The sequence below is a fragment of the Ipomoea triloba genome, chromosome 1, assembly GCF_003576645.1.
Source record: "Ipomoea triloba cultivar NCNSP0323 chromosome 1, ASM357664v1".
Lineage (NCBI taxonomy): Eukaryota > Viridiplantae > Streptophyta > Magnoliopsida > Solanales > Convolvulaceae > Ipomoea > Ipomoea triloba.
Genome location: NC_044916.1, coordinates 3038409 through 3053346, shown reverse-complemented (window position 1 = coordinate 3053346; position 14938 = coordinate 3038409). Strand labels below are relative to the sequence as shown.

Genomic DNA, 14938 nt, shown 5'->3' with positions numbered 1-14938 from the left:
CTTTCAGCGGTTTAGCAACCGTTTTGATTCCCGATTTGACATTAAACCAATCACAATATGTTATGTTAAATAAGATTTTTTGTTTTGTTCTTGGAATATGCATATTTTAAGGGACCAATATGCAAAGAATACTCATATGCCCAAACTTTAAAAGAGTGACGCCATGGTTTCCACTCTCCACCAAGCGTTCAAGAAATTCCATCACACTATGGAAGGTTGGAAATGGCCAATGGGTTGGACAAATCGCATCATAATCTTCCATTTTTAATTTCAAAATACATTTTTCTTTTCTTTCCACTTTGATAAGCTCAGTGTACAGTTAAAAACTCATCAAAAGCATACCATATTATTATTCACTATTAACTTGCCATCGAAAACTCAATGCGTTTTGGAGAATGATTGACTTGAATAATTGATGTCTCCGGGTATTCCTGTTCCTCTTTGATCTAAAAAGAAAAATTGTAAAATAATTTTTTTTTTGGGTGTAGTCCAGGATTATCATGACTAATATAAAATGATGTTTCCAGTTGTAGCAAGACAATGTGAGGATAAGAGTAAGTGCAAATTTTTCAAACATTATGCTACCGAAAAATGTACGGATGAAAATTAAAGCAAGTCTAACCTTACTCAGTTGACATTATCAATCCACTAACCTTTAAAAATTACTAACACAAAAGATACACTCAATTGACATTATCAATCCACTACCTACCTTTAGGGATTAACTCAAAAGATATTTGACCTCTAGTCCTGGCTAGAGGGTTATACAATTGCAAGATTATGGGTCAAAGTTTATCAATGATCTTATATCATATTAAATTGTATGAGATTTCTTAAGATTTGATGCAAATAAAACGAAGATAAATGTTATTTATGACCACAAGGATTTGATTGCTGTTTCCAAATGTTTGAACTCCAACTTTAAGGATCTCATGGCCCAGCCAAATTGCTTTTATACTGTCCTGGCAAGACATTGTTTTCAAACTTTATCCCGTGACTAATTGAGCTGTCACCATACGGATTTGATGACGTAAAGGAACGGGTGGCGTCTACGTGTCCAACTACCCATCAAAAGACCCCAAACATCCGCCCGCCACGGAGTCGCTCTGTCCTTCCACCGCTCTTTTTCTTGATTTAGTCTCTCTAACTTTTTCATTCACATTTTTTTTGGGTAACTCTTTTTCTCTCGTCAAAAAAACCCGCTCACCAAAAATCTCCGGTGTACTTCACTCGCCGTTGCCGAACGCCAACCGTCGTCGACTGCAATGGCGGCTCCGGAGGAGGACTGCTCCAACTGGCTCCTCGATCTGGGATTTGAAGACATTTCTGTGCCCGGCGCCCACTTCCCTTCTCTTGAACCTGGATTTCAATGGCCTCCTAATGCTTTCTCCGTTCCCGCCGCTCCTAGGTCTCTACATCCTTATTTTTCCTCAGCAATTTTAGTAATTCTTCTAAAATCTCACTGGAATTCGCTTCCAGGATTTTAGGTTTACGTAATCAGATGGTGTTCTTGTGAGGGATGGAACCACGTCTCACTATTTGTTTACGATAAGTGGAGTTTTTTTTCTGGGTTGAAATGTCAGATTATTTCCAAAGTTTGCATCTTTTTCTCTGGGAGATGATGGGTTAGGTGGGGGCTTCTTCTGAATTGGGCGTTTAATTTGTCCATAGTTATACAACAAAATTCCAGAATTTCTGTCATTGTTTTGAGCGTTTTTTCTGGAATAGGCTTCAGTGTTTGTACTTCTTAATTACTCTGTTTCCATTAATGTTAATGTTTATACTGTAAGAGACTATTTCTGCTGTATAGAAAGGGTAGTCATGACATGTGAGGACAAGTAATGATAGGTGAATGTTTGACTCAGATGGGTTAATGAGCATTCATGGTGTGGTGTTTTTGTTGATGAAGTTTTTGTAGGTCTAAGGTTCATTGGTTTACTTTGTTAAACACTGTTTCTGTTTCTGTTGCTATCTAAAGACTGATATAATGAGTTGAATGTGTTTCTTTTGGCCTTTCTGGTCCTGATATCTGAATGAGTGGCAATGGTTCTATGAAAACTTGGGAAAGTGCATCCACTAAAGTGTAAAGCCTGGATAATGAGTGTTATATTTGTGCCTGTTTTCCCATTATGGGAGTGTTCCAAAACGAATGAAAGCATAGATGATGAATGTCATCACATAGATAAGACTTAAGAGTCTCTGTCAATTGAAAGTTTATTTTGTATTAGACTTGAGAGTCTCTGTCAATCCATCTTGCTTTGTTCATCCATATCTGAAGACGATTTCTTTTTAAAGCCTTCTTTTGATGTTCCCACTTGACTCTTTATCTGGAAAACACTAGAATGCATCCACTTTTCCCCTTTGCCTTTTTTTTACCAAACTTTTCCTTTCGTTTTCTTCGTCAGGGAATGTTAGAATTTTATAAAGAAAGTTAACCTTGCATTCTAATGATGGCATTATGATATTGATTTGCCATGTTACAGTACTGGGCTTGATGTATCGGATGGCAATTCTGACGTTTTGAAGGAATGCAACTCCAAAAAGAGGTGATTATATGTTTTCTGGAATTTGTTTACAATTTGTATCTTCTCTACTGTATCCATATGGTACTATGCAATATTCAAATCTAGATATTATCTTCTTCCCTTTTCTTTTATTTTTGTATATCTGTTTTTCATACTTTCATATATTTCAGGGCGAGATCAGAAGCATGCAATGCACCTGAATCCAAAGCACATAGGGAGAAAATGCGCAGGGATAGGCTGAATGACCGGTACTCCTCTCTCCCTTTGTCCCTCAGAGTGTGCATTCTCGCTCATATATTACTGTACTTATTAAATAAGCACACCACTGTGGGGCATTTTTTGTGTTTATAAATGGATATGTTATGGATGATCTATTATATGTCAAGATTCCAAGAATTAAGTTCTGTCCTGGATCCTGGCAAGCCACCGAAAATGGACAAATCAGCCATATTGAGCGATGCTGTTCGAATGGTAGTTCAGCTGAGGGATGAAGCTCAGAAGCTGAAGAAGTCGTTTGACAATTTACAGGAGAAGGTTAATGAACTAAAGGTGCAGCTTTTTCTTCGTTTCATATCATAAAAAATCTCCCGTGTTAGGACTTCTATCCCTTCAGACATTTCGGTTCTTTGGTTTTGTAATCAATAGTCTTTGCTTCCGCAGGCTGAGAAAAACGAACTTAGAGATGAGAAACAAAAGTTGAAAACTGAGAAGGACAAACTCGAGCAGCAACTAAAAGCCTTGAACTCTCAACCCGGTTTCCTACCTCACCCTCCTGCAATTCCCGCTCCATTTGCAGCTCCTCATCAAGTTGTTGGCAGCAAGCTGGTGCCATTTGTCGGCTATCCTGGAATTCCCATGTGGCAATTCGCACCTGCTGCCGCTGTTGATACATCAGAAGATCACGCCCTCCGCCCCCCAGTTGCTTAATTTTGTGGCGGCCTAGAACACTCCTAAACCGAGGAAATGACAGAATTTTTAATCAACAATCTTGCTGATGCTTCCTATAAACTATGGCGGGTAGATGAAGTAAATGACAGGTGATAACCATCACAAGGAAGGCAACATCTTCCATTTTTTATAAACAAGAAACTTGTAGAGAGAGTGGTGAAGGAGTAAGCTCAAATGATTCTGTTTCAATATATGAGCACATTAAATAAGTACTCTGTATCTATATAAACCTTACTCTTGATTGTTAGACTTTTATAACCGCCTATCTTTTGTTTATGTTTGGATTATCACCATGGTTAATGGTTAATTTGCTAGAGTTGTATGATTAGTGATTGTATTAACAATTCATACCATTTATTTCAAGCTCCAGTGTACTGTACATGCCCATTGTTGCCAAGAAAACTATGTAATTTTGTTGTCTAAGGGAAATTTGTAACCACCGCCTAAAGATGTGTATTATTTTGTAATTCTAATCGACAAAGGACCACAAGGAAGGTAAATCAACACCATAAGGACCAAATCACTCTTATTAAGACTTCAATTTAGAAGTTTGTGGTTACTAAGCAGCAACAATTTGATTAACTTGGATGGGGTTGTACCATTTTGAACAAAGTCTTGGCTAGTTGCAAAATTGATGTCTTGCCAATTAAACCTCATTTTGTAGCTTGAAATGATAAAGTTGGAAAGCTTGTAACTCAAAATGTTAAAATTAAACATGCATGAAAAACACCCTTAATATATAAATAAGATTTCATCATTCTTTATACCAACCTTGTGGCTGTAGTTTAGTGGTGAGAATTTCACGTTGTGGCCGTGAAGACCTGGGCTCGAATCCCAGCAGCCACAGTTTTATTACCAGCCTCATCTGCCTTTTTATACCACGCCCTGCTGTGAATAAATTCCAATGGACATTTCATATACAATGGCACTTGCTTGCAGGACTCATTGATTCTACCCCTTTCTCCATTGTCTCTTATCTTCTACTGCACAAAAATGAAGGTTGAATAGGTGGTGACCTAGTAACATAATGACACTATTGAGCATTGGGATTACTTTTGCCATTGTAGGCCTTCCTATAAACTATGAATTTTTAATCAACAATCTTGCAGGTGCTTCCTATAATCCTATCAACTATGCCGGGTAGATGAAGTAATTGACAGGTGATAACCATCACAAGGCAATATCTTCCATTTTTTTTTCATATATATAAACAAGAAATTAAACTTGTAGAGAGTTGTCAAGGAAGAAACTCAATGATTATGTTTCAATAGATGAGCACATTAAATAAGCATTTTGTATATGTATAAACCTTGCTCTTAATTGATTGTTAGACTTTCATACTATTTCCGTATTTAGCTTATAAGTACTTCCAAAGTAAAAATACCTGGTTTTGTTTATATATCACCAATTTGTCTCATCTATAGACTTCTATGTGTTAGACAAGTTACATCTTTCAAACGGTTCTTTTTTGTTCTTCCTTGAGTGATCTCCTTCAAAGGTTGATCTTTCTTAAAACATCTTTCAATTGGCCTCCAACATGCTTGGAAAATAGTGGAAATTCCCTTTCAACAACTAGGAAGATTTATCAAGACTTCTTCTAGTCTTGGACTCCTATTAAACCCCTTAGCTTCCGTCTGGCATGACTTCTTCCGCTTGCTTCCTTCTGAAATTCTTCATTCCGAAGCTTTTCCTATCGATTTAGTCTAATTGCGAAGCTTATCTGATTTTACAACAAAGAATGAGGAGTCTAAAGTGTTTATACATTACCCTTTACATTATCAAAATCTATTACAAATATTCTTAACAACTGGACATGCCCATTGATATAAAGAAAAATATTCAATTTAATTTTTAACCATGTCTTGACTCTAGTTGAAAACAATGATGTCTTGCCATTTAAACCCTGTTATGTAACGATTCAAATGATAAGTTGAAAACTTGAAACTCAATAAAACTATAAGAGTTAATTTTGAATTTAGTCTTCTAACTATATATCACTTATTAACAAGGGTAAAATTAGAAAACAATGACTATTGCGCCAATTATTTCTCACACATGAAAAGCAAAGCTCTATTTTTTTTTTAATCAGCCTTAATTTCACCCTCAATGTTAATAGGGATTTTCACACATGGGAAACAAAACCCTAATTTTCTTTATTCTAGTCGCTCTAATTTCACCCTCAATGTTAAAGCACTAATTTCCTTATTCAATCAGCTCTGATTTTGCCTTCAATGTTAATAGGAAAAAGTTAATCGTGGATTAGAATTGAAAAGGATTCAATACTCTAATGCTAAGTTTAATAGCTTTAAAATTCAACGAATAAAATTAAAAATGAGTGATAGTTAGAGGATTAAATTCAGCATTAATTCAAACCATAATTATCATGAAGACATATATATAATTAGGATTTTATCATCTACTTTCTCAATAATGTGGCTGTAGTTTAGTGGTAAGAATTCTACGTTGTGGCCGTAGAGACCTGGGCTCGAATCCCAGCAGCCACATTCTCCAATTTTATGTTTTGCCGTTCCTACGACCCACTCTGCTGCACAAACCTCATCTTGGATCAAGCCCAGTAATGGAATGCCCCATTCACCATTTTCTCTGATCTTACACTACACAAAAATGCAGGTTGAAGAGGCCACGGACTCACGGCAATATGGATATGACTTCATCTCTTGAGTAGGATTCTCCAAGAACACATTTACCAGCATTAATTAAGTTAAAAGGGATAACAATATTAATGATTTTGCAGAGAGGTTAGAATGAAGGTTCTATCATGGATTTTATACTCACATACTAGGAGGTCCTGTGCTCTACCTGAATCTCTGAAGTTGAAACTTTTTTTTTTTCCTAGTTACAATCTCTAAAACCAGAACACCAAAGCTATAAACATCAGACTTACAGAGAATTGATCGTGCATTGCATATTCGGGAGACATGTAATCACTACCCGCCATTAAATAAATTTAAGATATTAAGTATACACATGGAAACAGATGAACTGAATGAAGACATATTATTGCAATGATGAACCGAATAACAAAGGATGTAATGGTTGTTGGGTGCCCACTGAGATTGTAGATGGACACAACTAAGATGAAAATGAAAACTTACTATGGTTCCAACCACTCTTCTTGTATTTCATTGGATTTGATAACTCCAAGTCAAAATATGCTATTTTTGGGTTCATATTTACATCCAGCCCTATATTACCTGTCTTGAAATCATGGTATATGTCTATATGATTTTCTAGGCTAGAATCTCCGTAAAGGTATAGTACTCCTTGTGCTATCCGCCTATCCCTTTCAATTGTAATCTTGTAATGCTTTGACCAATTCGAATTGCCTCATTTCTCTTTCTTGGGAGTAAAATCTCAATATCCTAACTAAATTTATGTGCTGAAGCTTGGCACCTACTCCAACCTCGTTCTTGAATTTTTGAACTCCTTGTCCTAAACTTCTTGAAAGTCCTTTTACAGCTACCTCTTGTCCATTGGGAAGGTTTTTCAGAAATGGAGCATGCGTTTTCTTTCCCAATTTTTTATTATGCAACAAATAAATGACATACGAAGTAAAGTTGTCTGTTCACTGTTGTGGAGAGCCATCCCCCTACCATGCATTGATGACGACGGGAGTGGATCAGAACATTTGACAATTCAACATCCTTAAATGAATTAAATTTATGTAAAAATTTCATTTAAATATAAAATAAAATAATTATTTTTTAGTAATGCAAAAGATAATGTTTAAAAATATTAATATTCTAAAGTTATACAAATTATAACAATGATTAATACATATGAGAAAAATTCAAGAGGATTATCAAGTCAACTGACCATCCGTTATGGTTATAAAATTTTGTTTAATTACATAAACTTCTAGAAAAGGGAAAGCACAAATTCGCAACTTCCCCTTGCCGCCGGGCGCCCGGTGCCTCACTGCCTCACCTTTCATACAAAGAGGACTTTATACCAAGTTGATTGATTGGCTCTACCTATTGGTTTTACATGACTTCTATACATTAATTTTTCTTTAAAAATTTTATGATAATTACAATTTATTTTCTAAAAATCAATTTATTGAATGTTGTTAATAGTTTTTATTTTTATTTTTTTTTAAAATCAATTTTATCTAATACTATTGTTAATTCGATCATTTTATAATCGCTACCCAAAATACCAAATTTGCTATCGAATGTTAGCGACAATGTTTTCAATTTCCTTTTTACTCCTTTTCTTTTGTTTAGCCTCAGTCTTTGATGTTCTATTTGGCCATCATTTTTTATTTTCTATCTGGCATTCAGTGTCAGCACCTTCTTTAGAGAACTCAAAATTGAGTTATTTTTTGAAAATTATTTTCAATTTTTTTTATGGTTTCTACGTGTACATACCCTAAAAAGAAAAAGTGTCTCTTATAGTTAAGGAATATTTAGGACACTTTGTACTCTAACAAAAAATGTACCCCAGTCTCCTGAGACGTAATGTAGTTGGTTCATCACCTTACTTAAAGGTCAGGACCGAAGGCGATTATATAGGTGTTTGAATCCCACAGAAAGCATATATGAGAAAAATGCCCAAAGAATACTAGAAGGTCTAGATTGGATCCTTGTGCACAGATGAAGACTAAGATATAACCGGTGAGCGGATTGCACCACTCGTAATTTACTTATGCAGTGACTTTAGGAGTTGGATCCTGTGAGCTTAGAATTAGTCTGACGAAACTGAGATCACAAGTTTTTTTTTTTTTTTTTTTTTTAAAGGTACCCAAAGACAATGAGGGAGCCAAGACTGTAATGAAGTCTCTATCTTCGGAAGACTTTGACTTATGGCATTGACAGTAACATATGTATCATATATACAATGTATCATGTATGTAACCAATTTAGACACAATCTTTGTCACGTCTCTTTGACCTATATTCTTGGGAAAATTATAAGGAATTTTTAGAATTAAATTTTTACTATATTCTGATTTTGATTTTGCTGAGGTTTTTTTTTTTTTTTTTCCTAAATTACGACACTTTTTTTTTAATCAATTAGCATATGTTATAAAAAAGAAAAGATAATTCTTGTCATGTCATGTAAACGCATTTAATAATTTTAAAATAATACCATTCAACTAGTGACGTATCAGAGGGTGGGTGGGTGGGTGAGGGGGCGAGGAAGCAAAGGTAAACTAAGTTCAAAAATGTTTAAACACAAGGTTCAAATACAAATATCAAATACGAATAAATTGTTAAATTAAAAAATACATTATAAATATGGTTGGATATAGGCGAAAAATAAAACGCATCAAAACTTTATAAAAATATTCATAACACTATATAAAACATAATTAATTTGATAAAATAATTCAAATAGAAAACACATTATAAATTATACATCTTATTATTAATTAATTTATATATATATATTAAAAAAGTAATGAAGAAAGCTATGTGAAAAGAAATAGCTATATATGTAATATACAATTAAAAAGTGAAGAAAGCAGGTGCATATTCAAACCCTCGCCGATTGCTATACAAAACCACACCTTTACCAACTCTGTAAGCTTATCAATTGTTAATTTTTATCTGTTTTCATATATTTATATATAAAACATGTACAATATATACATATATACATACAAAGGCTATATATGATGTTGGGGTGGGATTAGTGGGGGCAGCTGTCCCCACTGCCCCCATAGTGGTTCCGTCCCTGCATTTAACTAAATAGGTTTGTATAGTTTTGAAATAATACCATTCAATTGCAATTTCTTGAACATGTAACAACCAAATGTAAATACATTTAACGACCTCATTCATTATGAGCAATCTTCAATCAAATTAATCAGAATGTTGATTTACTAATCACAAAATTACAAGTTTAACAATATATAATCACAGACCTACAAAAGTTACATCTCAAAGGCAGAAAGAGCAGCATTACACAACCAATATTCATCATTTCCAAACAATATAATGCATGGACTAGAATTCAATACATCAAAACATTTATTTTTCAATCTGCATAAGTTTCATCCTCGTACTCCATTGTTGAATTCCTTGGTTCTCTCCCTCATCTTGGATCTAGCTCAGTAATGGACATTTCATTTATAGACCATGGCATGGACTTGCTCTTAGACTTATCTGACTCTTCTCCTTTAGGCTCTGATCTTCCACTATAGAAAAATGCTGGTTCACGAGTAGCTGATCTAGTAGCAGAATAACTATTGAGCATTAGGTCAACATTAGCCATTGTAGGCCTTTCGTCGACATCTTCTTGAACGCATAACAAGCCGATATGGATGCATTGGATGACTTCATTTCTCGAGTACGATTCTCCAAGAACTGGATCCAATATTCCTAAAGGTGTGCCATCCCTCCAATGTTTCCAAGCCTGCAACATTTATCAACCTTATAAGGTTAAAAGGGTTAACAGTGTAAATGGTTTTGCAGCATGTAGTTAAAGGCTTTTGTACTCACATAGCTAAGAAGATCCTGCACTCCACTTGGATCACTGAAGTTGGTGTTTTTTTTCCCGGTTACAATCTCCAAAAGGAGAACACCGAAACTATAAATATCAGACTTCACAGAGAAGTGGCCATGCATTGCATACTCAGGAGACATGTAACCACTACCAACGATTAAACCAACGAGGTATATCAAATTATAGTTATGAATGACATCTTTTGCAATAATGAATCAAATAATAAAGGATCTAATTGTTGTTGTATGCCCACTGCTAGATAAAAAAAGAGAACTTACTATGTTCCGACAACTCTGTTTGTATTTCCTTGGGTTTGATCGACTCCAAATATTTTGGCCATGCCAAAATCTGCTATTTTCGCGTTCATGTCTCCATCCAACAATATATTACCTGCTTTGAGATCACGGTGTATGATTCTAAGACGAGAATCTTCATGAAGATATAGTAGTCCTCGTGCTATCCCTTCTATAATCTTATAACGCTTTGACCAATCCAATAGGTGCCGCTTTTCAGGATCTTCATAAGTAACAAAATGTATGTCTCAAGGTTAGGCAAAAATTATGTAAAGGACTTAATGAGCAGAAAACTGTAGATATTTTTTGGTTTGAAACTAACCAAATAAAAAGTAGTCAAGACTTTTGTTGGACACAAATTCATAGATTAGTATCTTCTCTTCTCCTTCGGAGCAAAATCCCAGTAGCCTTACTAAATTTCTATGTTGAAGTTTGGCAACTACTTCTACTTCCATCCTGAATTCTTGAGCTCCTTGTCCAGAGTTTCTTGAAAGCCGTTTTATAGCTACCTCTTGTCCGGTAGGAAGCTTTCCCTGAGTGTTAGTAATCAACAAACAATTAGAATGGACTAAAATGAACATATATATTGATGCTTCAGATCGAATAATGAAAGACTTTACCTTGTATACAGAACCATATCCACCTTCGCCAATTTTCCTTTCGGGGGAGAAATCATCTGTAATAACTTGAATAGTAGCAAGATCATACTGCAAGCAATCCTCAGTTGAGATTCCAGACACATCTGAAGGAAAGATGGAGAAAATTAAACCAGACTGTAAATCTCAAAAACTTGAATGGTGAATATTGTATCACAAACAAGTATAGAACTTAACCTGTTTGCTCTGTTGTAGTAATTTGTTTCTTGGCTTTTTTAGCTCTCATAAAACAGAAGATTGCAATGAAGAGTATAAACCCAGCAACGATAGGAACCACAATGGCAATTATCACCGTTGAAGATGAATTTCCACTGTTTCCTGCATCAACAGAGATAGACTACAGTACTGAATTGGTGTTGAAAGGATGAATTATATTCATTATTCATCACAACCTTAACATAAACTAATTCTTAAAATAGAGATTTAGATTTTCATGCCAGAAAACCTTACCTTCGCCGGTGGGAGGAGGAGGAGGACGGATTGGAACTGGAGGCGGCGGTGGCGGTGGCGCAGAGGCGGCTGTGCTATTGTAGAAACTGTAGGTCTCATACCTAATATTACAGTCTGAGGTGATAGTTCTAGCACCCAGTGATGGAATTTGCAGTTGTTGGATACTGCTGCTTAGGCATGTCTGACAATCCAAGCCGGAAAGATCCGGGCGGCACTGCCCAAGACAGTAGATACTCTCAGATCCAGTGACGTTAGTTTCTCGAGTCGCGAATTTCCTGTCGGGGGATTCATCGTTGGCCACTAGAGTGACCACCTGATCCAACGTGTTTCTCACAGACTGCATGAACCTCTCGGGTTGAGAATCGTTCTGAGCGTTACGCAGAATTAAAATGACAGAAGACTGGTCGCGTCTCCCATATAAAGGCACGTCGGAGTAACGCAACATACAGTAATCGTACCAGATAGTTGCGGTCATTTGGTTGGGGCATCGCTGCAATACGGCCACGGTGGCATCGCCTACACACGTCGTGCAAACGCCGGCCGAGACGTCGCCCCGGCACATGAGCAGGCCGTGCACGGCGGCGTCGGAGGCGTTGCGGCCCCCGACGGTGGCGTTGTAAAAGCCGTTTTGGCGGTTGGCGTTGGAAGAAAGGGCGGAGAGGAGAAGATTGAGGTTGGCTCGATAATTGCTGTTAGGAGCGTAAGTGGAGGTGTTGGGGCATAACTGTCCGAGAGGTTGAGAGGAAACTCCGGCGAACAGAGTGAAGATGCAGAGGGTGTAGCCCAGCCCCAGCAGAAAGCATCTGAATGGAGAATCCATAATTGTTTATTATTTTTGTTGAGTTAGTGATTTGTTGTTGAGGAGAACACCCACATAAAAAGGGGATTTTGAAGACATGGTTTGTTTTACTCGTCAAAGGATTTTGTTGTTTTTTCCAGAGCTTCATGTTTTCAACAAAGGAATAGGGTAGGAACTAGGAAGTAACGTTGTTTGTTCATTGTACGTGGCGGAAAGCTGTGGCATTGATGACGACGGGAGTGGAAACGCGGAAACTACTTTTAATTTGATAATGAAAATTATATTGTAACAAAAGTATATTATAGAGAGAGAATTGAAAAAGAAAGGAGTGGGAAGAATATATATAACATACAAATCATGCAATCACCTGCAGGCTACAGCGCAGCTTTCCCTTCGTTGCCCGCCGCCCTCGCTTTCATACCAAGACTGGACTTTGATTGTTCAGCGATTGCCTATTTCCTCAACAATAATTTAATGACTTTAAATTTGGTTTGGGAAGACGTCTATCTATCAACAATTTTTTTCTTCTTCTTTAATTTGGTACTGAAATGGACCGCAAAATATGATTCTCATAATAAAGTCACAAGTTCAATTCTAAAAAAGTACTGTATTTTTATTACAAAAAGTGAATTTCTCCTATCATCTAACTTTTTTTGATAATTATAAATTTGTGTATATCAACTTAATACTTATATTATTAATTTTTAATCAAGGTTAACTTATGTTTTTAACATTCTAATCAATTCGATCATTTCATTGCTTAGGTTAACAATTTATCAAAATAAGCTCTACTTTTTTACCATCTTAACATGTTACATGCAAATAAAAATATTTAACTACGTAAGATGTAGAAAATGCAATGGATTAAGGCATTAAGCTTGTAGATGAATATGAAAGTTTGATATTTTTATCATTTTATATGTGCAAGGTGAGTTAAGATAATACCATGGAATGTTCAGATCAAACACATGCATATGAGAACATGATCTTCAGGTAAAAAGTGAGGACTGATTGTCTATTTAGACTTCACCCATGATTGAGAGTTTTAGTAAAAGAATACATGATCAATTTTATTATTATTGAAAGCTTTCAAGTATTCAATATTTATATTAAAAAATCACCTTTTTCTTTCTCCTTAGAATAATAATGCCCAACGGATCTAAAGTACTCCGTAATAATTTTAGCATGAAGTGCCTTAAGCTCCTGATGGGGATATAGGTCATGGGCTGAGAATTATTTGACTTGTGTTGTTGGGCAAGATCTAATGGTACATGCCAAGAAGAAGCAGGAGGTCAAGAGGGGGGGGGGGGGGGGGCCCCCTCTCCTGAGGTGGCAGTGGCGTTGGTATGGTGAGGTGGTCTGAGACGTGGAAGCTGTGGGAAGAGCAAATCAAAGAACTTACACGTGGACGATGCGAGATGTGGGTGGTATAGGGTGCCTGTCTTCCTATTAGGATCATGTTTAAACACTACATGCACCCTGATCTAGAGATATTAGGTTCATACTTCAAACCCTCTGTCTGGGTTCGATTCTTGTCTGTAGTATAGTTAATTATAACCCATTATCTGTGCCCTAGTCTTTTATATTTGGTCTGGTAGTACCTCGGTCTCTGTACTTACTACTTTGAGCCTAGTGTTTCGGGTAATAAAATTATTACTTTCTTATCCATCTTATAGTTATATACTCAGTTTATGATGGACTCAGTTCCAACAAAATCATAAGCTCCCAAAATTATTCTGCACCATTGGAAAGAGCAAATTATACCGTGCACCACAGTGCACAAAGCAATGTGCACCACGTACGTAAACAACGTCGTTTTGAGCATTATAAACTAACCGTTCGTTTTTTTAGAAATCACGTTTCCTGTTTCGGCCGATCTCTGTATTTATGTTAATATTTTGTGTATTCTAGGCAATCATTCTGTGTATTCTAGACAACAGTTCTGTGTATTCTAGGTAACGTTCTGTGTATTCATGTTAGTAACACATGTTGTGATGTGTTTGTGCATCGAATGTTTAGGAGGATGAGTTCTGTGTATTTTGTGTCAATATTTTGTGTATTCATGTTATTAACACATGTTTGATGTGTTTGTGCATTCGAATGTTAGGAGGATGAGTTCTGTGTATTTTGTGTCAATATTTTGTGTATTCTGGGCAAACATTCTGTGTATTCTAGGCAAACGTTTTTGTATTCTAGATAATGATTATGTGTATTATAGATAATAAATTCACGTGAGTCATTCGCGTCCGCGTCCACGTAACATCGAAACGACGTCGTGGACATTGCTATGTGCACCGTGGTGCACGGTATAACGATTGATTGGAAAGGGCATTTTATACAAGGGACCTAGTACATGGAAGGAAAGTAGATTCCCAAAAAATTGCCTACCAAATATGAGCTTTAAGCTATAAGGCTATCCTTACCCCAGAAATTTCTCTCACTTTTTTAAAATGGGTCTCACTTCCACATCATCAAATTTGTAAATTATTCACTATTTGAATTTGCATATATATTATAAATATAATAACTAAATATAATAGGAAATAAAAAAGATAAAAAAGTACACAATTAGATTTACCTTGCTTTTGCCAAGGACCTTGTGGTCCAGTGACATTAAACCCTTCCCTTTATACAGGGGGTGGTGTGTTCGCCTTATTGGAGTCAATACTGACTCTTGTGCTTCAATAGGTTGAGAAAGTAGTTATGAAGCTTTTTCTCCCACTTTTTCATTCTCTCTCCTCTTGCTAATTTAACAATTTCTCTCCTATTGCAACACACATGGCATTAATAATAATAA

At 36.1% G+C, this 14938-nt stretch overlaps 2 protein-coding genes and 2 non-coding genes across 4 annotated transcripts; 3 read left to right on the top strand and 1 right to left on the bottom strand.

Annotated features, from left to right (window-relative positions):
- Nucleotides 1-1128: 1128 nt before the first annotated feature.
- LOC116026402 (transcription factor ILR3-like) lies at nucleotides 1129-3852 on the top strand. Its single transcript, XM_031267847.1, has 5 exons — nucleotides 1129-1408; nucleotides 2484-2546; nucleotides 2696-2773; nucleotides 2912-3074; nucleotides 3186-3852. Exons 1-5 carry the CDS (start codon nucleotides 1266-1268, stop codon nucleotides 3450-3452), a joined length of 714 nt encoding a protein of 237 aa, XP_031123707.1. The 5' UTR covers nucleotides 1129-1265; the 3' UTR covers nucleotides 3453-3852.
- Nucleotides 3853-4247: 395 nt separating this feature from the next.
- Nucleotides 4248-4319, top strand: TRNAH-GUG. Its single transcript has one exon. It is a non-coding gene; the product is annotated as a tRNA-His (tRNA).
- A 1586-nt stretch (nucleotides 4320-5905) lies between these two features.
- TRNAH-GUG lies at nucleotides 5906-5977 on the top strand. Its single transcript has one exon. It is a non-coding gene; the product is annotated as a tRNA-His (tRNA).
- Nucleotides 5978-9257: 3280 nt separating this feature from the next.
- LOC116026302 (putative receptor-like protein kinase At4g00960) lies at nucleotides 9258-12366 on the bottom strand. Its single transcript, XM_031267785.1, has 7 exons — nucleotides 11343-12366; nucleotides 11070-11210; nucleotides 10857-10978; nucleotides 10559-10769; nucleotides 10222-10459; nucleotides 9940-10090; nucleotides 9258-9853 (listed from the first exon to the last, which is right to left on the bottom strand). The coding sequence occupies exons 1-7, from the start codon at nucleotides 12160-12162 to the stop codon at nucleotides 9533-9535; spliced, it is 2004 nt and encodes a 667-aa protein (XP_031123645.1). The 5' UTR covers nucleotides 12163-12366; the 3' UTR covers nucleotides 9258-9532.
- Between the last annotated feature and the right edge of the window lie 2572 nt (nucleotides 12367-14938).